The sequence below is a fragment of the Diplotaxodon limnothrissa genome, linkage group LG11, assembly GCF_057381915.1.
Source record: "Diplotaxodon limnothrissa isolate DT_005_m linkage group LG11, D_limnothrissa_male_GT1.1, whole genome shotgun sequence".
NCBI lineage: Eukaryota > Metazoa > Chordata > Actinopteri > Cichliformes > Cichlidae > Diplotaxodon > Diplotaxodon limnothrissa.
Genome location: NC_140606.1, coordinates 18,690,746 through 18,716,791, shown reverse-complemented (window position 1 = coordinate 18,716,791; position 26,046 = coordinate 18,690,746). Strand labels below are relative to the sequence as shown.

Below are 26,046 nucleotides of genomic sequence, written 5' to 3'. Positions count from 1 at the left end.
GACCTTGCTTTGTGCATCCCGAAATTGTTCTCACAAAGGTAGGAGCTGAAATGCTCTAAAATGTCTTGGTATGTTGAAACTAGTGCTGTCAGCGTTAATCTCGTTAAAATGACGTTAACGCCATAACCGCATTAACGCAGCAAATCTCCGTTAACGAGTTAATGCGGATCGCTCCGTGCGTGGGGCTACATAGCGCTAACGTGTTAACGAGCTAACCGTGCTAACACGTTGACGCCGTGCAGCCCTCCCACGTTAACTCCCAAACTGAGATTTGCCGCGTTAATTCGGTTTATCCTTTTAACGTCATTTTAACGAGATTAACGCTGACAGCACTAGTTGAAACATTAAGAGTTGCTTATCTAAGGGGCTGAGTCCAAATCCTGAAAAACAACCCCACACCACAATTCCCCTTCCTCCAAACTTTACACTTGGCACAGCGCAGTCAGACAAATACTGTTGTCCTGGTAGCCGCCAAACTCAGACTTGTCTGTCAGATTTCCAGACACAGAAGCATGACTCATCACTCCAGAGAACACGGCTCCAGAGCAGTGGTGGCGAACTTTACACCTCTGCATCTGACGCTTTGCATTGCACTTGGTGAGGTTAGTTTTGGATGCAGCTGCTCGGCCATGGAAACCCATGCTATGAAGCTCTCTCCTCACTGTACTTGGGGCCACATGATGTTTGGAGGTGTATAGTGACTGACTCCAGAGAAAACTGGCGACCTCTGTGCACTATGCGCCTCAGTATCTGCTGACCTCTGTGATTTTGCGTGACCTACCCCTTTGTGGCCGTGTTGCTCTCATTCCCAATCACTTCCCATTTGTTATAATACCACTAACAGCTGACTGTGGAAATATTTAGTAGTGAAGAAATTTCACAATTGGACATGTTGCATCTGAACAGGTGGCATCCTATCATGGCCCCACGCTGGTTTTAACTGAGCTCCTGAGGGTGACCCATTTTTTTTGTAGTAGTCTTCATGCCGAGGTACTTTATTTTACGCACCTGTGACAATGATTGGAACTCCTGAATTCAAAGATTTGAAAGGGTGAGTGAATACTTTCAACATTGTAATGTATCTTGGAATTTGCCTGTTACTGTTCTTACTGTAATTTAATGGAAATACAACACCACACGTATCAATGGCTAGTTGGACACTTCCTCTAAATTTAGCCAGTTATTATTTTCTAGAAAGTAAGCATTCAGTCACTTTAATAAATTTGTCTATGTCTCTTTGTAGCACATATGCTAAAGAGGTCTGTGCTAAATTATGATATATAAAACTGGCTAGCAAGGCCAGTTCACCTAACTGGTGCTTCACTGTGGTTGTCTCTTTAAATGCGATCCACACTTTCTCTCCCGTTTGGTAGAGCACTCAACAAACACACCTACACATGATCAGAGGGGGCGGAAAGGACCAGACAATGTTGAGATTAAGTGGCCTTTTATGCTACAACTTAGAGGAAATTGCCTATATGAAACATTTTGGTTCTTTATGGTAATCTGCTGGGTGGAGAAATTGATCTTATTACTATTCATCCTGAAACTATATATTGAGAAAACACCTTACATAAAATAAGTAATTCACCCCACGGATAACATTGTTTCAGTGAAGCTAATACTTTGAGTATTATAGCAAAAAAAATTAAAAATCAACTTGAGTTAAGCTGTTTGGGAGTAAGTGTCAAATTATTTGTGCAGTGAATTAGCCTCATCTTAGAGGTGAAGTGCACTTGTAAGAGTTTGTTCACTAAGGAATCAGTCTAGGATAATAAAGGAAGGGTTCTCACTGATGTGGGGACTCTCTCTGCTGCTACTCTCCATCCATCTGCATGCCTGTCACTGTCCTCAATGTTAATTCCAGACACTGAAACACAATCACAGTGACGGGGGAAATAAAACTTAACTAGAGAGAGATTGAAATGACAGCACACTCTGTCTGATCCCTGGCTAAATAGAGGTCAGCAATAAATCAAGGCCGGCTGGGAAGAATGACTGTTAATGAGAACAGAGACAGACAAAGAGAACAGAGACGACGAGGGTGGAAAAGTTTTCTAAACTACATGCGTGTGTGTTTAGATGTGTTGATAGGAGTCTCTCAATTTATCTGTTACTCTGCTGCACATTTATTACTCTCTGCATGCATACGTTTGAGTGTAAACTAAAGCTGCTTTGCTTTAGTTTATCTCTCTTTGAAGAAAGCATGTATCCAACAGTGACTGTGTTTTTAAGCCTCCATGAGCATTTTTGAGTGGCTATGTAGTGTAACAAGTGTTCCCACTAACTGCTTGTCTCACAACCCTCAGTCCTGTTTAGTCTCTGATGCTGCTCCCTGACTTTATAGCCAACAGTGGCTTCCATTGTTACAGTGCACATTTCTAATACCCATTACTCTACTCCCACACAAGTTAATCCAATTGTCTGGGAGCCACATACTTTTCCCCACAGCTCTGCAGACTCTGTGGGCTTTGAATTGTAAAACATGGTCTCGTCTTTCCCATAGACACAGGTGGGCAGTCTAATCACGCTCATGCATGCCAGTTATGCTTGGGATTATGTCCACGTGTGTGTCTGTATGTAAATAGTTTCATTCAGCACCTTTACTAACCATGTGCTTCCAAGCAAACAAGGTTTAGACTGTAAAGTAGTGGTGTGACACGGGGAAAAATGGTCTTGTGGGGGTTTTTTCAGTCTAACCTATAAAAATGTAAAATCATCACCACCACGTACAGTATTTATGTAGAAAAACTACATAAAGAATTGAAATCAGCAGTAAGCGTCTAATAAAACATGATGACTGAACATAACAGCTGCTTTAGTTTCAGGGTTCCATATGTATTTTGGTTCACCATCACACTATTCTTTTTTCTGAGCTCTATTGTACCACCACTAAGCCTTTTAACGTTAAAATGTTAAAATGTAAATTTGAGCCTTGAACATCGGGTGGCTTGTTCCCATGATAGAATTGCATTATTTTTGGCCTATGAGAAAATTACTTTTACTTTACAGTGCTGTATAAAAGTCTCGATCCAGGACTAATTTCTAGTTGAGAAAATGGGAAATAGGCAGAGTGAATTACAGAAAAATGACCAAACACATGGAAATACAATAGCTAAGGCAACAGAGGCTGTATAGTTCTTACACAGTACTGTACACATGAAATATAAAAATCTAAACTCAATTGTCTTTTATAAAACACAGTAACAATGCAGTACTTCTGTAGACAGAAATGCTTACCTATATGAAAATTATACTCTGTCATAACACTTTGTATGTCATGGCAGGAGTGTCGCCCATTAGTCAGGCAGGTGGAATGAGCTTAGCAGTGAAGTGGAGAGAGGCAGTGAAGTGAGTAAACATAAACTTGGACAAAAGAAAGACTTGGCTCCACAGAAAGTGTCAATACATCTGTGACCTTTCGCTGCCCTCAGATACAGCACTTTGGCTTTTTACCTTCATTCCAACTTTGGTTCTCTTCTTTGCTTTCACTCTGTTCCCCCCGTACACACTTTGACCCACAGCAGAGGCGTTAGATGAGAAGAAAAAAGGGAAGAAAGAAGTAGGGCAAAAGAGGAGAAAAAAGACAGATGGGGCTTATAAGAAGGAGAACCTCTGACTAGCCTACTGGTGACTATCAGAGAGCATATTGAGATTATAATACAGCTACAGTAGAAACATACTAGGAGTGCTTTTTTTTGCTAGGAGAACTACGTTATCATGTCCATGAGCCTCTCAATCTGATAATGCTGTGTTGGTGATATTCCTCCACCATCGTAATCAATGTTGCCACAGAGACTATCACGTTTTTGTGATGTCACAGTTTTGCAGCTTGTGGGGAAAGACTACACATGGGATCAAATTTATCTACAGGGCTATTTCTGCCAAAAAAAACTATTAAAAGCCATTTGAGCACCTATGCGCAATTTAGAGTCACCAGTTACCTAAATAGAATAGAATAGAATGCATTTATTGTCACTATACAGTTGTACAATGAGATACAGAGCATCTCCTACTCAGTGCAAACATGCATATACAAGCTGGTTTAAAAAAAAAAAAGTCATATGTAATAAATAGTGTTGTGTATATACACTAACTGCATGTCTTTGAAATGTGGGGGGAAGCCGGAGGACCCGGAGAGAACCCACACGAACACGGTGAGAGCCTGGGCCTGATGGTGGAATTGAACTCAGGACCTTCTTGCTGTGAGTGCTAACACCACCGTGCCACCGTGCCGCCCTACATGGTTAATGTGAAATTAGTAGCAGTCCTAACCAGTGAATAAGTGAGATGCATAATTTCCCTTAGTGTCTGTCAGTATTCGATTACTGTTGCTTGCGCTAGGAAGTGAAAGGCAGCTTTGGCATCTAGCTCATAGTTCAGTGTAGGCCGACTGTGGTTCAAATAAAATCGAAATAAAAAATTGGTTATGTGAAAATTTAAATAAATGTATGATATTAAGTAACCTAAATGGTGACAAAATAACCTGCCCTAACAATTAAATAAACATTATGGTCAACTCAACAGAGTGCTGACAGATGTCAGCAGGAGTAATGTGAAGGACGCAGCACCCTTGATTGCTGGGTCCGATGGGTCCTAATTAACGTTCTCACCACCCTGACAATAGACGCAGGAATGACCAGCGAGCTGTACTTAGCTGTAATTACTGACCCTCTAATCCTCTGTTTACCACCTCCTGCTGGCTTTTCACATTTAACAACCCCCCCCCCCCACACCCCCACCCTTGGTTTCTTTCTTTCTTAACCATTAACCTTTTCCTTGCCATTCTATTTAGTTACTATAGATAATAAAAAATGAATATCTATAATTTTATGTCAAAGAGTAGCTGCTCGATTGATTTGATCTATATGTCCTGTTTTGGTGCTTATTTATGGTTGTTCCTATAAAACCTTTAACGCTAGAGTCTCTTTAAAGGCCACGTTTGTTTGTTTTGTAATAGAGTAACCTCCACGAAGATATCGATATGATCTTTGGCCTTACAACCTTTTGCCATTTTGCCGAAAGTCCCGAACAAAGCCTTCTTTTTTTCCTCTCCTTAAAACAAGGGGTATTATTCAACTCTGATATAAAATCACATTCTTTTTCCCTTGTCAAAACAATAACCTTTGTGCATTTCACGGGCACCTTTTTCAATGTTCTGCATTTGCAAGCCACAGATTGTCATCAGCTATCTCCCGACCTTGTTGTTTTCCCTTCTCTCGTTTGTCGGCCGCCTGTAGCAGATGGATGGTTCAAACAGTCAGACGCACACAGACAGCAGACAGAAGGCTCCGTCTGAAAAATTGCTTCTTGAAATAAATACCTGTGTATCGTTAGACGATGTAGCTTATTTATTAATTTTTATCTTGAGAAAGTGTTGGCTTGAATCGATAACACGGAAAGCACAGATGGTGAGGTAAGTGTAAATGTTACGAAGCATGTTTTGCTGTGTTTATAGCATTTATGCATCACTGCCACTGTTTGAATAAATACATCCCAGCATGTTTTATATTTGTTCTTTATTTTCAAGCAATTTAGCACACGCCTGTGCTAATTAACATGTTAAACCAAAGACCCTGTTGTGCTTAGTTCCAAATGGCTTTGTTAAAGTTGGCAGGAGCTGAATTTTTAGTCAAAACACAAATAAATCCACATTTCCTACTGTCAGCTCTTTGCTTTATGGATTTTTCTTCAATGAGACACAAAGGTCCGACATTATGAGCATGTCGTAGATTAATAGCGATTACTTTCCTGTAGACAGGAAAGTGGTTTATGTTACAAATTTAAGTAGATATATTTCTTTTCAGGATACCAAAGAAAGGTGGATGAGCTGTTATAAATTACAATGAATGAACTGATTTCTGTGCTGTGCTTATATTGCAGTCATACTGTTAAAAAAATGCCACTCTTATGAAGTCCCTGTATTGTAAGGATTTGTTTGGAAAGAAACACTTGTGGTAGGTCTCCAGTAAGTTTATGTAAGTCTGAAGTGATGGAAATGGGCTGCTACTTTTATAATGCTGCTGTTTCAGTCTTTTAAACCACTGGAAGCGCTTTTACTCTGCATGCCCCAGTCTTCATTTGCGCTTAAGTGCTTTTCCTACCACACTGATGGATGTGCGAGGGAGCAATTTACATTCATTTGCTACTTTGTTAGGTACAGCTGTTTAACTGTATGTTTGAGATGGTATAGATGATCGTCTGATGTTCAAATTGAGCATCAGAATGGGGATGAAGGTGATATAAATGACTTATGAACATTGCGTGGTTGCTGGTGCCAGACATGTTGGTCTGCGTATTTCAGAAACTGCTGATCTGCTGGGATTTTCCCACAAAACCCCCTCTAGGTTTTACAGAGAATGGTCTGAATAAGAGAAAATATCCACTGAGTGGGAGTTCTCTCAACAAAAATGCCTTGCTGATGTCAGAAGTCAGATGAGAATGGCCAGACTCCTTTGAGCTGATAGGAAGCCAACAGCAAATAACCTCTCATTACAACAAACATGATGTGCATTTAGAGATGCAGAAGAGCATCTCTAACTGCACAACATGTTGAACCTTGAAGAAAATGGGCTGGTACGCAGAGTCTGAAGGCCACTCTGCGTACCAGTTCTGTCAGCTAAGAACAAGAAACTGAGGCCAAGATTAACACAAGTTAACCAAATCTGGACAATAGAAGACTGAAAAATGTTCCCTGGTCTGATGAGCCTCAAGTGACATGCAGATGGTAGGGTCAGAATGCAACATAAAAAACATTGGACACACATTGCACATTGAAAATAAAAATAATGTGGATTTAGTGGTATTATCGTTTTCTTTAATTACTAGTCTTTCTCCCTTCCTCCTTTTTTTCAGTTGACCAGTTTGTGTGTCACACTGAGGCTATTGCGGATATTGTGATCCTGGTGGACGGCTCCTGGAGTATTGGCCGACTAAACTTCAGGCTGGTCCGTATGTTCTTGGAAAACCTGGTCAATGCCTTTGATGTTGGCATTGATAAAACAAGGATAGGTGGGTCCTGGCTTCTTTCCTTCTTGAACAGATGGGTTCACCATGGGACCAATATGGCTGTTTTAGCCATGAATTAAGTTGTTTTCGTCTATCGAATTAGTTCAAGTTTGAGTGAATATTACTAGGAAATGACAAGCTGTGTGTAATTGTGTCATGTTGTTCATTTATCAGGTCTCGCACAGTACAGTGGCGATCCCAGGATTGAGTGGCATTTAAATGCTTTCTCAACTAAAGATGCAGTCGTTGATGCTGTCAGGAACCTGCCCTACAAAGGAGGAAACACCCTCACAGGTACTGACCCTCTGTGATTTTGACTTTTGTTTTACAATAGTAGATTAAAAAGTTCTTCCTTGCCATTCTCTTCCCAATTGTCTTTTTAAAAGTCCTGTTATGATCGCTACTTTCACACACTACTGTTATTCTATTGCTATTTTTACTTATCTTTGCTGAATATTTTTGAATACACACACGCACACGCACACACACACACACACACACACACACACACACATATATATATATATATAATATATATATATATATATATAAAATTTATATTACTGTGTCATCAAGTATGCCACCTTACAGCTACCTGATTAATCCTTCTTCACTTACTATCCTTTTTACTCTCTACTCTTTTTTTTCACAGGTCTTGCACTGACTTTTATCTTTGAGAACTGTTTCAAGCCTGAATCTGGTGCAAGGCCTGGAATACCCAAGATTGGGATCCTGATCACCGATGGAAAGTCCCAAGATGATGTTATACCACCAGCAGAGGAACTGAGAAATGCTGGTGTTGAACTGTTTGCTATCGGTGAGATAAACTACAGATCATATTTTTAACTTATCTCCACAGTGGCAGACCTTAGTTTTTGGACTACTGTTTTTAAGGCTGGAGCTTAACATTCTAGCTAGTGTCAACTTTTTTGTTTTTATTTTTCATTCTGGACATGATTTACATGAAAATATGTGGCAGAAAGGTGTTGTTAGCTAAGGCTGGTTAGCTAGCTAGCTTGGTTACTAAGGTGCATTTGTTATATTAAAATGCATGCTGCCGCTACTCAAAAACACAACAAAATAATTGGTACTTAGAGCAGTAAAAGTATTGATTCACCCCATATATCGTTATATTGTGATTCCAAGTAGCCAGGTTTGTTTTTCTTTTTGTGTTTATGAGCAGTAGGTCTCCAGGCTTTCTGGTCCATTAAAGTTTTTTTCTTTGGACATTGGGTGCTTTTTCATTCAGTTGCAATCCTGTTCTTGTACTTGCGCATTTTAAAAAGAAGTGGCAGGGCTAAAAAAAAAACAAAACAAAAAAAAGACAGCCCTTCAACAGATCCATCTAGTGTTCACTGTAACCTCATCATTAATGGTCACTTTGAAATGGTGGCTGTCAAGAAGTCATTACTAAGGAAGGGAAACAGGGAGAAAAGGCACAGTTATGACAAATTACTCAAGATTTGAACTAAAAGTTGCTGAATCTGAAATTTTTGGTTCATTTCATCATCGCTATAGAGAAAGGACAAGAGAGACTCTAGTGTTTCCCCTGACAAATCTCCCAGTTAAATGTTTCCTTGTTTTTTTCTAATTTTATAATCCAATGCAACATTGAGGCATACTTAAGCCTCATTATTTGTCCAGATGCAAGACTCACTTTTTCATATTTTTGCACATTTCCCATCAAGGCTTCTAATTATTGGGCAACCTTTTTATAGATTTAGCGTTGAATTGGCATCAGTTGGTTTGTCATGCTTTTGACAGGACTTGCCATTCTTTTTTGTGTATTCATGTGGATACTGTACTCATGTGAGTACTCATGTATTTTTCCAGGTGTAAAGAATGCTGACGAGAATGAGCTGCGCTCCATCGCCTCACAACCGGAGAGCAATCACGTCTACAATGTGGCTGACTTTAACATCATGAGCTCTATTGTAGGGGGGCTAACAAAAACAGTGTGCAAACAGGTGGAGCAGCAGGACAAAGACATCAAGCAGAGTAAGAGCAAATTGGAAAACTGAAGAAACCTTACTAACATGCAAACAAGAATACTAGTAGGAACTCTGTGTCATGAGGAGTAAAGCATAAAGGAAAAGAGTTGTTAAACAAATAGTATCCTCACTTTGACTAGTTGTGTATCAATAAATGACCAAATGATAAAAAGTCAGAGTTAAAGTCTAGTTACAAAGTAAATTTGTTTACTATGAATCAAACCTTGTGTATGTAAAAAAAAAAAAAAAGTTCGATGGCCTATAGGAACTGTTTAACAGGACACTATTAAGTCAGATCAAATGTTCATTTGATCTGACTTAATGGGATTTGCACTTCAAAGTTATATCCAATCTGAGGCAGCCTGTTGGCCTGTCCTTTTTGTCTTTCAGAACATATACCAGAGACAACGGGAATGCCACTTAACCTAGTGACATCAGACATCACGGCCCAAAGCTTTCGGGTTTCATGGAGCCATGCCCCCGGAAATGTAGAGAAATACAGAGTTGTTTATTATCCCACTCAGGGAAGAGACCCAGGAGATCCACAGGAGGTAAATAGTGTATTATTTGCTGAAAACCACACATCAAACCAGCCAGAGCTGAGGAAGTCAACATATTTTATGTCGTGATATATTTATCACAACATAAAATCAAGAAATATCCATTTTATTCCATGGACATGACTCTCTCACTCTGTTCAGCTTTGGATACAGATGTGCTGAAGGATAAGCAGCAGCTAAAAAATCCTACAGTCAGTAGGAGTGTGAGGTGGGCAAAATGTACTTTTCCATAATATTTATGACACCAGGGGGAGTTATCAAGGATCGGGCAGGTTTATAGTTTGAGATCAGTTTTTCCTCGAGGCGTCAGTGCTATCGCCCATCCATACCTCTCACTTTCATCTCTCTATTCACTTCTCCCCAGAATATCTTTGCAGGTTATGACGGCTCACTAGAAATGATACTGTTGCTGGAACCAGGCACCTGCTTGATTTTTCCAGAACATTTGACCACAGAAGCCATTAAATCTCTCACTTAGCTGGGTTTACAGAGACCAGATGTTCTGGAGCCTCATGTAAAGAGACCTTTCCAGCTGGCTCACCGTGGGCCTAATCTTTATCACAACTGTCATCCTTTTAGTTCACAATGAAAAAGAAAAATATTCTTCAAGTTTTAAGCGTTTGTGCTTTATCCCATTCAATAAATCGATTGTTTCCTTCTTCCTTTCCCATTCTCTTCCAATCTCTCCTTTCTTTCCTGGTTTTATCTCGCTTTCCTCACTTCTGTTTTTCATTTTTATGTCTCCCTATTTATTGCCTCAATTACCATTTTTCATGCCATTCTATCCCCTCCAACTCTTCACACCTTCTTTTCCATCTTTCATATTCTCTTACTTCCCTGACTGACCCTCCTGCACCCCTGCAGGCTGTAGTGGTCGGGAGTGAGTCTTCAGTGGTGTTACAGCATCTTAGCTCCCTCACTGAGTACCAACTGGCGGTGTTTGCTGTGTATGCAAACAAGGCGAGTGCAGCTCTGAGAGGATCAGAAACAACGCGTAAGTTTATTCTTGCAAACACACATAAGTGTGCTTATAAGGCTCCACACTCAGAACACAATTTAATAACAATGGCTTAAAAAGTTACAGCTGCAGAAGCCAGACATATTGAAAATGCACTTACAGTGCTGTGCAAAAGTCTTGAGCTATTTCTTTATATTCTGCTTCCAAGGAGTTTTCCTATCATTTTTTAAAAAGGGTTCAGTCTTGAAGAATAATTCTCCAGGCTCTCTATAGGTCTTTCAAAGTTTTTCTATCTTTCTATCTAAAACTATAGAAAGAAAGTAAAGCAGATTAACAGTATCTGAAGTTCATGTGAGTACGAAAAAGGAAAATGTCCAGCACAGGACCTTAGAGATGCATTTCGGTTGCTTTTTCACTGCATTTCAGCGATGTTGGAGATCTTGTCAAAACTGATACAATTATTAATGCAGAAATCCACAGTCAGATTTTTGTTCACCATGAAATACAATCTGGACAGACTGATTGGCAAAGGCTTCATTTTCCCACATGACAATGATCCCAAACACACTGCCAAAGCAGTAAAAAAATATGCTTGTAAGGACTTCATAATAATATCACATTATTAAGGTATTAGTAAAGCTTTAGCAAGTTCTTAATTCATCATTTATATATCATATCATCATTCCAATATGAATGATGAATTAAGTACTTGCTAATATCTTACTAATAATATTAATAAAGCTTAATAGTGTGACATTATTGTAAAATGCTACTGTATTCTTATATATACTCCACAGTGGAGTACTATCTGTCATGGATTGGCCTTCCCAGAGCCCAGACGTCAACATTGTTGAAGCAGTATTTGAACATCTCGTCAGATAATAATAATCTGTCAGAGGGACATACAACATCATTTAAATACCTCTGACAGATGGAAAGAAGAGCTTTGAATGTCCTTCGAGAAGCCTGGAGAGAACTTGAAGATGTCTTAAAGAAGAAAGCTGGAAAGCTTGGATAAATATATTAATATATATTAAAAATATATGGTTGGCTCAATACTTTGCACAGCAGTAACTAATACAGCAATAAAGAATTTTATGCTTAAAGGTCAAATCCACCTTAAGCAGTATACCCTGATGTTTATAGTTATTACAAAAATACATTCATGTGATTCCTCCTTTATTGAAATTTGCCATGTTATTTAGTTGTTTGCTGTGTCGCGATGTGTGTGTATGCTGTGTGTGTATGCATGTAGTGGCTCTTCCCACAGTCACCGGCCTCCAGCTGTTTGATGTGAGTCACAACACCATGAAAATAAAATGGAACAGTGCGGATGGAGTCTCTGGCTACATGCTGCTTTATGCACCTCTGACAGATGACTTGGATGAGAAAGAGGTAGTAACAAAAAATAATAAAATAAGGGGAGGATGAATTGTTTATTTAGTTCAAAGTTGTAAACCTGGAATTTGCTAACATGACAGCCAAAGTTTTGTTTTAAATCCTGAAGTTTCTTTTTGTCCCTAGATAAGGGTGTCAGATGCAGTGACGGAGCTGGAGCTGGATGGGTTGATCCCTCACACCGAATACACCGTCACTGTTTATGCCATGTTCGGCGAGGAGGCCAGTGAACCTGTTACAAACCAGGAAACCACATGTGAGTAATGCACACCCAAACAGTTTTTAATTCTTAGCCTTTTTTATTAAAATTAATAAAAATTCAAATAACCCAATAGTCAGACATTCAAACATTGTAAAAGAGAAAACTGGATCATATGTGTTCTTCATAAAAAGTGTCCTTAATCTCAAAAACTCAGACTGGTTCTCATGAAGCTGGTAAAAATGGCTGAAACAGTGATGTTTTCTCCAAGGTCAAAGCTCATAGTTGTTATGCGGCAATAACTGTAGACAGCTGACCTTCTTTCCACATATGATAATAGTCTGCTCTGATTGTCTCTTACAAAATAAGAAAAATTTGCCTATTTATTGTAATAAAGAAATTAAATCCAAGTGTCTTTGACTGATGTCTAATTTAGTCACTTAATCATTGTGAACAGACGTCCATACCATGTCCACTCCGTGTACGCAGACTACTTCATTGTTTTCCAACCATTTGGAGCCACGGCACATATTTCACATTAGAAAAATCACACAGCACAAAAAGCATATTTATAATTTTTCCTCGTGCACCAGGAATAGTGGAATTGGCTCGGTTTGTCACCAGTATACCATTTTTTTCTTTCTTCTGACCACTACTCATGCTAGGGCCTTCTCCATGACCCGGGTCAGATTGACTACTTTTGCTTTTCAAATATTTATCGACTACTATCTGGCTGTGTCGTCTCACTCACGGCATGACTATTACGTAATTTCGTCTTTGCCTTCTTCTGTTTTCACTGGCAGTTGGCAACCCAACTGCTAGTGGCAGTACAACTACTACTAGATGGTAGTTGTATTGCCCTCTAGTGGAAGAGAATGTAATTGTTCTGCCCGTTACTCATGCCGGTTGCTTAAAGGTGGAACCTGATTAGTTCACATGAAGCCTAACAAGCAGCTAGCAGCACCCACCCATCACCAACAGCTTTATACTTAATATTAATTTAAATGGGTGAGGTAAAAAGAAATCACACCACAAGCAGTTAATATGTCCAAAAAATACCAAAACTACTTTTATACAAGGCTGAACACATGCTCATTTTTGCTCCAAAGTTAGACTCAGTCTTTGGCATGGGCTTCCTTTTTTTTCACAGCCAGGGTTTAACGCCTGATCAGCCTGAGCTTTCTGTCTCTCCCCCTCCAGTACCACTGAGTCCTCCCAGCAACCTCCAGTTTTCTGACATTACCCACAACTCGGCCCACATCAGCTGGGACCCCGCACCTGGTGGAGTTAATGGTTACCGCATCATGTGGGACAAGACAGACGGACTAGTCACAGACGAGGTGACGTGTGACCGTTTTTTTTTTTTTCTTTCATGTTTTGGGAATTTTGTTTCTGAGTGCCAAGATTAAATAAGAAATTAGAAAAAAAGAAATGAGAAAGGGATGAACAGTCGAATAATAAAGGGCTAAAAGCCTAACAATAATCATATGAATGGAAAATTTACAGATACTGCAGTTTACGATACTGATAAAGCTTAGTCTTCTGGAAATGTTCTGTGTTATGAATATCATAGATGAAGACTTGAAAAATATCCCTACATTGAGTCTTAGTAGACTTGCTGTCTTTCAAGTTAGTAGTGTTTATCTTGTTCTCTGTTTAAGAGGCATAGCAGTGGGTTTGTCTGTGGCTACATGATGTTTCTCTGTGTTTCCTGCAGGTGGAGGTTGGTTCAGTGAGTTCTTATGACCTCGGTGAGCTGACGTCTTTGACGGAGTACTCAGTGGCAATTTTTGCCCTGTACAACGAGGGCGAATCAGAACCGCTCACCGATGCGTTCACCACCAGTAAGAAACTGGCTTTTGACTTTTGCGAGTCGCCGTCACCAGTGGAGAACAAATTTTTGTTTTCTGTATTCTTGTTTCCCAACATCTCTGTTGAGGACAATTTTGCCTCAATCTCCAGAAAATAGTTCTATCAATATCATTAAAAGGCAAACCATTTCTCTTATAGTGCCAAACAGTGGTGAATTTTATTACCCTCAGTGGTCCTTTTGCTATTTTGGCAGCCTGCCCATCACATTTACACCTCAGCATAATAGCCCAGTCACATTAAAAGGTCATTTCACTGTCCCTGACTATTCCGTCACGCTAACAGATATTGATTTGTTGGAATATCCCTTTGCAACAAGCAGTTGGGCTCCAGCGCTGAGTCAGCTCAAAGAAATGCGTCTGGCAAGCAACTATTAAACTATCCACTTTAAAAGGACTGTTTGCATTTTTTATTTATCTCCTGGCAAAGTTTGTTTAATGGACCAGTTTTCAGAAAGGGGGCTTTATGAACTAACGAAAATGCAATGGCACGTTTCAGCTGTTTGAGTGGGAAGCGGTAGGTTCACACCAAAACGGTGCGACAGTGCTTTTCCGAGAACATTTTGCTGAACTGACAGTTATGTTATAAATTGGCCCAGCAAAAAAGTTTCATAAACTTACAGTGTAATCGGGGCAGAATTGAAAATATTATTGAATTTATGTGAATATTAACACATGAGAAAAAAGGAGGGGAAAAAGAGTCTCAGCTTTTCTGTCTTTCAGCTCCAGTTCCTGGTCCTCTGAATCTACACTCCAGTGAGGTCCGCACGGACAGCTTTAAGGTCAGCTGGGATCACTCAGCCAGTGACATTATTCTCTACAGACTCTCCTGGACACCATTCGATGGTGGCAACACAAAAGAGGTTAGTTCCACTAAAATACAGAAGGTACAGCACTGTGCAAAAGTCTTGAGCCATCCTCCTTTTTCTATATTTTGTTAGGAAAATACTTTAGTAATGTTGACGTCCAGGCTCTGGGGAGACCAATCCATGACAGATAAGACTCCACTGTCGGCTTTTCTGTATAAGTATACAGTAGCATTTTACAATAATGTCACACTAATAATTATTGAGGTATTAGTAAGCGTTTAATTCATTATTTATGCCGCATTGCCATTTGTAAATACAGATATATTATTATTACTATGATTATTATTAGTTACTAGCAGTGCATGCTACACCATGCACAGCAGTATACTAAGGAGGAATGATGATAAATAAAATATGAATTAAACACTTGCTAAAACTTTACTAATACCTTACTAATGCTTAAAAGTATGATATTATTATGAAGAGCTATCAAGTATATTTTTACTGCTCTGGGTCTGCGTTTGGGATCATTGTCATGTGGAAAAATGAAGTGTTTGCCAATCAGTGTTTCCAGATGGCTTTGGCTGGTGAATCAAAGTCTGACTGTACTTTTCTGCGCTCATAATTGCATCACTGGCTAAAATTCAGCTCCCAAAGCATTACACAGTCTCCACTTGTTTGTAGTTGCAGATACACGTACGTCTCTCCTGACCTTGACATGTTGATGACAATATGAACAAAAGATTTCAGACCTGTTGCTTCTCATTTTCATCCCAGTTCTTTATCCCAGTTCTGGCCCTTCAGGTCAGCTGAAGTGGCAGAGGCATCTCTCAGGTCCTGTGTCAGATGAATTTTCTCCTATTTGTTAAATGCAGGACTTTCAAATACTCTTCATCAGCCTACCACTTCTTCTTTTGCCACTTTTTCAGTTTCCTAAATATCTTGGGACTGCACGCCATCCCAAGATATTTTATCCCAGGTTTTGTACTAATAGCTCTTTGGGAATCTTTAAAAATGTATAAGAAAGTTTGGCTTCTTGGTAGCAAAATATAAAGAAATAAAGGCTGGCTTCAGACTTTTGCACAGTACTGCATGTGTTTTAGATCAGTAAGAGTCAAGCATCCAACAGCATAGAATCACAAGGTTAAGCTTGCAGTGTTATTATGCAAACAAAACATATTATTAAGCATCTGAAGAAAATAATCTGCATGGATTTCATTTAGCCTGGAGTCCAGTCATTATCTCTTTTTAAGAGGAAGCAGTAGCTCCACTCCATGCGCATGGATAAAGAGCAGTCTGTCTCCTATAGACTTACACAGAAGCTTAACTACACTAGCTGGTAAAACCTCTGGCTTGGTTGAGTATAAATAAAGGCTGAATAAATCTAGAAATTAATGGCTAGGGTGTTTTATTACTATGATCTGGGGTTTAGAGACAGCTGCAAGGCAGCGATAGAGCCCTTAGAGTGTGTGTCTGTGTGTGTGTTTGTGTGTTTTGCTGAGAGTCATCGAAGCTGAAAATAACACTCTGGGGAGCTGGAGAGGTGGGCTGGTAATACCGCCAGACTAGAGAAAGGGATACATGCAGCTTTTCTCTGTTTCTCACCCACATACTCCGTGTGCTGGCACACACACACACACATTTACATCCTTCATCGATTTTCTCGGTATTGTTACATCTGAGAGGGGATTAGACATAATGCATACAGCACAGAGTGAAATGTTATCCATACAAAAACTTTATGATAATTTGATATCTTTCTTTTTAAGTTGTCTTTTCTTTTTTCAAAAACGTATCTGCATGAGTCTCAGGAAACAATAAAATAAAACAGAAAATTTTACATTAAATGGAAGAAGATGTAAAAAGGAAAGGGAGACAATGACTCATAAACAATACACTTGCTTCAGGGAAAGCACAAATTGCCCCCGTTGGTAAAATCTGCATGCAACTGTACCTCGGAGGGTTTTGCAAAGAAACAAATACCTCCGCATAATCTGGTTATTGAGCCATCTGGAGCAAATACTAATTTCAGGGTTTCTCTCGGTAGAAGTGTGCTGTACTCTTGTTGACCTCTTTGTGTGTACCTTGGGGTCTGATTTTTTCCTGTATAAAACAATTTGTAGTGGTTCTTTGGACTAGTGCAGATGCAGCAAGTCCAACTGGAAGCATTTTGTGTTCGTAGGAAACCACACACACCTGTGATAGTTATATCATAGGAAACATGTAATCCAGTAAGACTTATGCTCATGTTATTTTTGTTTTGTTCAACATAACAATGAAAATACTACATGTAATCTCCATGCATACCTGCTTCATTACCACCTGCACTACCATTTCCTGCTGTTTCTCCCTCTACCTGCAGAAATTATGAGATGACTTATTATTTTAGGTTTTCAGCGGCTTTCTCTCCTAAAACTCAGTCACGACCTTGGAATTTGACAGCCTGGAGTTTTTCATTAGAGTATTAATAACATCATCAGACTGTTTGATAACATTCTTGCTGTTTTGCAATATTTGAACTTACAAAATTCTTCAGATTCAACTTGTTCTGGCAAATATAGCAGCAAATAAAAACACAAATCACTTAAAGTTTTTAAGTGAGTTTATCACTTAACTGTAATTGCTTCAGTAACAATACTGCTGAAAGTACTGTCTATATTTTTTGTTTTGTCTGAACAAAGTTATAGAACAACAAATCTGACATTTTTGGAAACTATCAGCCATCACGTCTCTAAAGTTTGGAGAGACCGCGCTGTTGGAAATCAGATCTAATATGAGGTTTGTTTCTTTCCTGTAGGTGGTCTTGAGTGGAAGTGATAACAGATACACACTGACCGGCCTCAGTCCCTCCACTGAGTATGAAGTTATGCTGACGGCCATATTCAAAGACAAGTCTGAGAGCGACACAGTCTTTGTCACTCAAACCACATGTAAGTGTGACGAGGTTGTTTAACTCACAGAGCTGTGAGTTTTTGCTTTATCTAATCAATATTAAACTTGACAATAGTAAGGCTCACGGCTTTCCTTGAGATGTAATTCCTCCTGACAGAGCACTGCTGTCTGCTTATTATAACAGATCAGTGCAATCACATGTGCATTTAGGATAAGAAAATGAGCATTTCTGAGTCAAAGCAAAGCACTGCATGAACACATTTGCATTGATTTGTTTGTCTCAGCTTATCTCAGGAGAAGAAAATCTATTTTACCATCAGTGATTTGTTACGTATTCCTGTCTAATTGGCTTACTTATCGACACAAAGAGTTGTTGAGCAGAGTTTGAATCCAATTATCTGATTTGTCCTCTTTGTATTTCCCCAGTGCCCACACAGACAACAACAACTTCTACCAAAACCACAGGTAAGAAGCGTCTGAGCTGGCTTTCTGTAAAGCTTCAAAATGTCAGCAAAAACCAGGTCAGCTAGTCTTAGGTACAACTGTGCCATGAAACTTAAAAGCAGTTGCTTTAATTTTTTTGCTAGCATGTGTCCAGTGGACAGAAGGCTAATTTCACTTGGTACTTTTTCTGAAAAACTATCCCTGCAAAGAGACTGGCCAAATTTTAATCATGGCTCAAGCCAAGGCATCTGTCAAGGAAGGCAATTTCCATTTTAATGCGAAAGGCTCCACTAGCTGCCAGTGCAGGCCTATGTTGCCAAAGTGAAAACGTAGTTCTCTTAGTCCTTGTAGCAGATTTTTGGCCATTGTTGCTTATTTATTTTCAAGAAGCAAAAGCAAAATTACCGAGTAATTAGAAAAAGAAATGTTGAAACTGTTCATTTTAAAGAGAAAGTTGAAATGCTGATAAGAGTCTCTCCTAGAAGTTTGAATTTATATAAGTGTGTTTACCAAGTTGGCTTCATCCAGAGACTGGAGTTCAGATTCTGGCTTCTCAAAGGTGACCAAAGGCCATCTGGAATGGGTTTTTGTTGTTTTAGAAGCAGACTACAGCTAATTGAGTCTTGTGGCTTCAAAAGCTTACAAAAGCAACATGTCTCCTTTACTTAAGTTTTTGCCCACTGTCCTAGAAAGTTTCACACAGCACATCTGCTTTGTTTAAAAATCCAAGTGGCCCTCTAAAAAGCACAGTTCAAAGCAGCCGACTAAACACCAGCAGGTTGCCTTTGTTTAAGAAAGAAGAAAAAAAATCATAGTTAGTGCTTTAAGGATGCATCATATAAGCTAAACAAAAGCATTTTGTGAGTGCTTGTGAGAATACTTTTCTTTAGCACCCCAAATCACAGTGTGTCGAGCTGAAACTGAAACTTTCACGCTGGCTTTTTCCCCCTGATATTTTTACAGTGTGAAGAAAATAAAGTTTGAGCCAAGCCTAATTTTTTGAGAAATAATATCTAGAGTAATTTGGTACAGTAACAGCGAATCTGTGATGTGGTGTCTCAGCGGCACGTCAGGCTGTGAGAAACCTTCAGCTGAGTGACGAGACCACCCAGAGCTTAGAGGCTTCGTGGGAGCTGGAAGACCCCAACGTGGAGAGCTACAGGGTCGCCTACACAAGCCTCAGCGGAGATCACAAGGACTCTGTGAGTTGGAGGTTTAAGGGTTTATGTTAGTTCCCAGATTTAAATTTTTTTTTTTCCCTCTCAAGAGGTGTTTTAGATCCGGGTTACATGTTTGCAGCTTCTAAAGCTGCCCTCCATCACAAACTGCCTCCCTGGTGAATTGTGAATGCTGATTATGTGGAATAGACAACACTGAAGTTGTTTTTGGAGGAAGATTATTGTTGTTTCCCACCTCCATCCAACTGGATGGCCCTACAGCGGTCAGCGTTGGGTCGTCTGCTACAGTCAGAAAACTGATTACACTTTTAGTCCCGGGCCACTTAGCCCCTTGTTCTTGATCCCTCTATCTCTTCTAAGAGCCCTTGAGCTCAGTGCCATGTACTGACCCTGATCGCTGATGCACACACACACACACACACGCACGCACGCACGCACGCACGCACGCACGCGCACACACACACACACACACACACGCACGCACGCACACACGCGCACACACACACACACACACACACACACACACACACACACACACACACACACGAGTAGTCAGCCTTTCCCTTATTCTTCTTCTGTCCCTCTATCTCTCTGTTTCTCTTCTCTATCCTCCAGCCTCCCTTCACTCCCCCTCCCCTCTTTTAATTTCCCAATGTGGTGTCAGAGCCGTAGAAGATGGAGAGTCCAGGCCAGGCCGGCAGACATTCCATTATCTTTTCAGCAGCCATTTACCTCACTGCGAGTGGGGATGGAGGGCAGCAGAGAAAAGAGCAAAAGAAACAAAGGGAGGTGGGAAGAGAAACAAAAGCTGCACAAAATGCGAGGAAGCTTAAACCTGTCTGCCGGCTGATGGCCAAGGGCCGTTCCAGGTCACACGTCTTTTCCAAAGTTTCGGCATGTTTTGTTGCGGACGTGTATGAAAGACAGATGAAAGGAGAAAGAGAGAAAACTCTGTTTGTTTGTTTATGTACCTGAAAATGCACGCGTGTGTCTGCACCTCCACTTGGACACAGTGTTTCAGCACCCAAGTCACAGTGGACAGCTCCTCCCCATCCTTTGGGTCTGAATAGCCTTGTCTCAACACTCATGTCACGTCTTGGTGTAGAAGTTGAAGACCAAGAAGGCAGGACGTGCAAAAATGAGATAAACACAAACAGTAAATTGTAAAGAATAACTGTAATAGGGTCCAGAAAAGATGAAGACCAGGTAATACAAGACATTCACAACTGTACATGGATGATGCAGTTCACACCTATTGCTATTTATAATATCAGTTAACAGGAGTTAGTCAGTTTTTAGTCCTGACAGTTTTCAATGAGGAGAGAAAATTTGAAAGAACTGAACTTAATTCATAGTAATAAAATTTTCAGCAATTAGACTCCGAGGAAGCTACATTAGCAGAGCATAGTCCAAAAGTGATACAAAGTAGGACAGGACCTACCCAGGGCCTAAATCCTGGTGGTGGCAGAGATGAAGCAGTGGAGACCCGACAATGAAGTAATATGAAGACTAGACTAGCAGCCCAAACACCCAGGAATGCAGGCAGAAGAGTGAATACTGAATAATCTTCCTTACTGAACTTGCACATAAGTTTCATTATTGAAAGATTGAAATAACTTGGTTGTGTCAGTGCCACGTAGTTTTTCAAGCTCAAATGACTTACAGTTTAGTTACAGATATCCTCAGTTAGATGCCAGAGCAGTCAAAGTGTGCTTTTAAACTGCGTTGCATAATCTCAGTAGTCACGGTTGTTATGGAGCTGCAAATGACTGTAATTTTCATCATTCTAAGCACTTTTAGAGGAGCAATTCGTAATGCTCAACTTTTAGTGCTCAAGCCAACATGACTGAGAGCATGAGTGCCCTGCGTAATGAAAACTTTGACCTCCTACAGTTTCAGGACAGCTGCGGATGAACAATATGTGTGCTACAGTGTAGCTGAAAGCACCTTTAATAAAATCCACTTGGTGTAACTTATCGAGATTGTTTTGCCAGCCAGTGAATCTCATTCTTAGTGTATCTCTATCAAGTTTTAAGTATACTGTAAATTATCAGTCTCATCATGATTAGCTTGTTGCCGCAGAAGAAATACTCAGAGTACAGGGGGTGGAGGTGCAGGCTGTTGGATAAAAAAGGAGCTAATTTAAACCAAGTGGTACTTTTAGGATGCAAGCAAACATCCAGGGAAATATTTCAACAGTTATAAATGAAGACGGGGCAGTAATGGGGTTTTTCTCAGCTATTCCCTGCCCCACTTTTGCCATCAACTGACTTTATTGACTGAGCTGAATTGAAAAGACTTCTTAAACTTCCTCCAAATGTCCCTTTAACCCAGCAGAGCAAAGATGCTGTTTCTATACCCAGTGTGCTATATGTGTGTGTGTGTGTGTGTGTGTGTGTGTGTGTGCCTGTGGCCCATTCAAATGTTCCCAGAATGTGTGCATTCACGTGTGTGTTTGCAATCGTAGATGTCAGTTTCTGGAGGTGAGAGGAGAGCAGTGCTCGAGCCTTTACAATCAGACACCAGCTACAAAGTGACAGTCACTCCGGTGTACAGCGATGGACAAGATGGCCTTGGTGCATCTGCCATGGGTTCCACATGTAAGGCTAACAAACACACAAAATGCAAAGCGCACACACACACACACACACATCCCTGGCTTACTGTATTGACCATAATGCTGCGTTTCTCCCTTTTCACAACACAAAGATGCAGCTCCCGGTTTAGGAGAATACTGGAAGTTAATGACAATGAATTTCATCGCTGTGAGCAGGGCTTTCATTTGCATTGCATTAATTTCATGTTCATTTACGTTCTTGAAGGAGATTATAAATCAAAGCCACGACAAATACTGATGCATTCCTAATTGTCTTAATGAAGGCCACTCATAATTGCTGCAGCGCCTTTCATTAATGAGACGATTAAATTATTTTGCTCAGGTCTAATTGATTTTCTCAACTATTCTCTAGATTACCTCTTGTGAGCCAGCAGTGGCTGTCTCCTCATCGCACAGAGAATTGAAATGTCAGACAAAACATGTCTTCTTTTTAGATGAGAGCACTATAAGTCATTGTAATGCAAATAAAAATCTACTTAGCTTGAAGAATTATGCATCAGAGCCTGGTGTACAGTAAGAGATGATTTTGTGTGTTTTTTTCAGTGATGAATATTATTCCCTAAATCAGTTCCTGAAGTAATGTGTTATTTCTCTAATGTGGAAGTGCACAACTCACACTCAGCCCTGTCAAGGCTGGATATTAGACCTGTAACACCTAAAAGCGTCTCTTGTAAATTCAAAGACTCTCAAGTGCTGAAAGCATGAAAAACTGTCCCAGTGGACAGCAATTGTTCTATCAAGCTGAATATAAGCGCTGAGCTTCAGATTTATATAATTAAACATTAATTTTATCATTTTTATTTAGAAGTCCTTGGGTTGATTGTCTTTATAACTGATGACTTAGGTGAATTAGTTCTTATGTTAAAGTTTTAGCATGTGTTAGTAATATCAGCTGCAGTTCTTAGAAGCTCTTCTATGTTCTGGTTTTGCTTTGTTTTTGGCAGTGCCGCTCTTGCCTCCTGAAAATCTGCGTGTGTCAGAGGAGTGGTTCAATCGCCTCAGGGTCTCGTGGGATCCACCTCGGTCTCCTGTTGAGGGTTACAAGATCGTCTACCAGCCCCTCTATGGTACACACACACACACACACACGCACACATACATTCTGTTTATTACTATTATTCTATCTAAATATACCTTCTTTTTCACCTTCCTTTGTCTAGCAAAGGAATATACAGTCACTCAGGGCTCTGCTAGGTATGGCTAATCACATGGCAACAACAGTGCATTTAGGCATGTAGACAAAATCAAGATGACCTGCTGAAGTTCAAGCTGAGCATCAGAATGCATAAGAAACATGATTTAAGTGACTTTGGGCATGGCATGAATCTTGGTGCCAGATGGACTGGTCTAAGCATTTCAGAACTGCTGATCTGCACACACATAAGACATGAAACCTTGAGGCGGATGGGCTACAGCAGCAGAAGACCACTCCTGCTTCCAGTAGGTTAACGCCCCCTGTCACAAAGCTCAAATTATCTCAAACTGGTTTCTTGAATATGGCCATCTCAATTAAACAGACCAAATGTGGGAGAACATTTTGATCATGTCAATATGTCAATATAGCCCCAAATCTATGAGGAACGTTTCCAGCATCTTGTTGAAATTAAGACAGTTCTACAGGCAAGTGGGAGTAAAACGTAGTACTAGCAAGGGGAACCTAAGAAAGTATCCTGTGTGTGTGTGTGTGTGTGTGTGCGTGTGCGTGCGTGCGTGCGTGCGTGTGTGTGTGTGTGTGTGTGTTTTATATCGTGTATAGCTGATTGTTAAGGACCCAACACTGAAAAATCTGTGACAGACACATAATGTCTGACAAAACAAAAGGCTCTCAAGGTGTTTTGGTTTTCCTGATAGTGGCTTCTTAGTTTTTCTTTTAAAATGAAGTTCAAAGCAAATGTCACCATTTGGCACTAAAATAAGACGTTACCCTAACTCATTTATTTATTTTTTGTCTTGAGGCATCATCAAAAGCCCATTTTCACTGTCATACTGCTTCTCTAGTTCTAATTGTTTCATCTTTCCAAAACAAAACAGGTTTTTTTTCCATTTTTCCTTTCCATGTCTGTTTTTAGTCATCTAAACACAATTACTGTGTCTCTGAGGATCCAGCTTTAAGCAGGACAGACTGCTGATTTTAGGAAATTGTATTGAAGAGAAATAATTTTCAGCAGGCTGCTGTTTTCACGGTAAGAGCCATGGAGGGAAGAAAAGTGTCTGTGTGTGCCTTCCTACACACACGCAGCTATACAGCTACCATATACTTAATACAGGTATAAACACACTAAGTTTAGCAAATGATTAAAATGCACAGCACACATGCAAACACACAGCTTATTTCCCTTCACATTGTTCCAGTGGGCTGTGTGCTGTAAAAATAATTGCTACTCTGTCTGTATTTATCTGTTTTTATTTATTTATTCTATTGTATTTGTTTCATTTTTAATTTAAATCTTTAATCTCTGTATTCAAGGTTGTTATTATTTTGTAAAACACTTTGCAGCAGTTATCTGGGAAAGCTGCATTAATACAGAATGTTACTATTATGTCTTTGTTTTTAATTTAGTAGTCAAGTTGAGGGCATCGCTTCGTGTGTTTGTGTATATAATTAAATTCAGGTTTATTTATATAGTGCTAAACCAAAACAACATTCAGGGGCTTAAATGTGTATTATATGTCTTGATTCAATCCATGCTGAAAGCATTTGATATATTTCATGACACATGAAATATAGGGAAACATTATTTTATATTAAAATGTAGAAAGGAATTATTGTCATTCTAATATTATACTGTTAGAGGCTTAGTTTACTCGAAGATACTCGAATAGTTGGTTTTGACTTCCATCCATCCATCCATCACTTTTTTTCCACTTATCTGGGCCAGGCAGGGGCAGCAGCCTAAGCAGAGAAGCCCAGACCTCCCTCTCCCTGCCCAGCTCCTCCAGCTTTTCAGGGGGAATATTAAGGTGTTCCCAGGCCAGCTGACACATATAATCTGTCCAGCGTGTCCTAGATCTGCCCCCAGGGCCTCCTCCCAGTGGAATACCTCACCCAGTAGATGCCAAAGAGACATTCTAGTCAAATGCTCGAACTGGCTCCAAAAGGAATGGAGGACCAAGCTCCTGCAACGGTTGTTTAAGGATTGAATTGCCAGTAGCAATGAGCCAAACACCCCATACACCCAAAGCACCTCCCTGAGGGACACAGTCGAATGCTTTCTCCAATTCCACAAAACGCACGTAGACTGGTTGGGCAAACCTTTAAAAGACCCGGTCCAGTGTTTCGTGACTGAAAACCGCTTTGTTCCTCCGGTATCTGAGGTTCGACTGACGGACGGACTCTCGTTTTCAGCACCATGACTTTCCCGGGCAGGCTGAGGAGTTTGATCTCCCTTTAGTTGGACACACCCTCCGGTCCCCTTTCATGAAGATGAGAACCACCAGCCCAGTCTGCCAATCCAAAAGTACTTCCTCTGATCTCCAAGCAACATTGCAGAGGCACGTCAACCAAGACAGCCCCACAACATCCAGAGCCTTCAGGAACTCAGGGCGAACCTCGTCCACCCCAGGAGCCTTGCCACTAAGAAATTGTTTAACTGCCTCAGTGACCTCACCCCCGGAGATATAGAGTGGGGCAAAAAAGTATTTAGTCAGCCACCGATTGTGCAAGTTCCCCCACCTAAAATGATGACAGAGGTCAGTAATTTGCACCAGAGGTACACTTCAACTGTGAGAGACAGAATGTGAAAAAAAAATCCATGAATCCACATGGTAGGATTTGTAAAGAATTTATTTGTAAATCAGGGTGGAAAATAAGTATTTGGTCAATAACAAAAATACAACTCAATACTTTGTAACATAACCTTTGTTGGCAATAACAGAGGTCAAACGTTTACTATAGGTCTTTACCAGGTTTGCACACACAGTAGCTGGTATTTTGGCCCATTCCTCCATGCAGATCTTCTCGAGAGCAGTGATGTTTTGGGGCTGTCGCCGAGCAACATGGACTTTCAGCTCCCGCCACAGATTTTCTATGGGGTTGAGGTCTGGAGACTGGCTAGGCCACTCCAGGACTTTCAAATGCTTCTTACGGAGCCACTCCTTTGTTGCCCGGGCGGTGTGTTTTGGAT

General features: G+C 40.2%; 1 protein-coding gene across 1 annotated transcript in view; it reads left to right on the top strand.

Moving 5' to 3' along the window:
- col14a1a (collagen, type XIV, alpha 1a) overlaps window positions 1-26,046 on the top strand; it is a 167,076-nt gene that overhangs the window by 38,874 nt on the left and 102,156 nt on the right. The window contains exons 5-20 of the mRNA XM_085366286.1: window positions 6,856-7,011; window positions 7,183-7,302; window positions 7,661-7,825; window positions 8,842-9,006; window positions 9,390-9,550; window positions 10,424-10,553; window positions 11,773-11,912; window positions 12,042-12,171; window positions 13,315-13,454; window positions 13,832-13,958; window positions 14,706-14,845; window positions 17,589-17,721; window positions 18,110-18,148; window positions 19,190-19,329; window positions 21,773-21,905; window positions 22,867-22,989. Coding sequence (XP_085222412.1) covers window positions 6,856-7,011; window positions 7,183-7,302; window positions 7,661-7,825; window positions 8,842-9,006; window positions 9,390-9,550; window positions 10,424-10,553; window positions 11,773-11,912; window positions 12,042-12,171; window positions 13,315-13,454; window positions 13,832-13,958; window positions 14,706-14,845; window positions 17,589-17,721; window positions 18,110-18,148; window positions 19,190-19,329; window positions 21,773-21,905; window positions 22,867-22,989 — 2,142 coding nt within the window. The remainder of the gene's footprint in view (window positions 1-6,855; window positions 7,012-7,182; window positions 7,303-7,660; window positions 7,826-8,841; window positions 9,007-9,389; window positions 9,551-10,423; window positions 10,554-11,772; window positions 11,913-12,041; window positions 12,172-13,314; window positions 13,455-13,831; window positions 13,959-14,705; window positions 14,846-17,588; window positions 17,722-18,109; window positions 18,149-19,189; window positions 19,330-21,772; window positions 21,906-22,866; window positions 22,990-26,046) is intronic.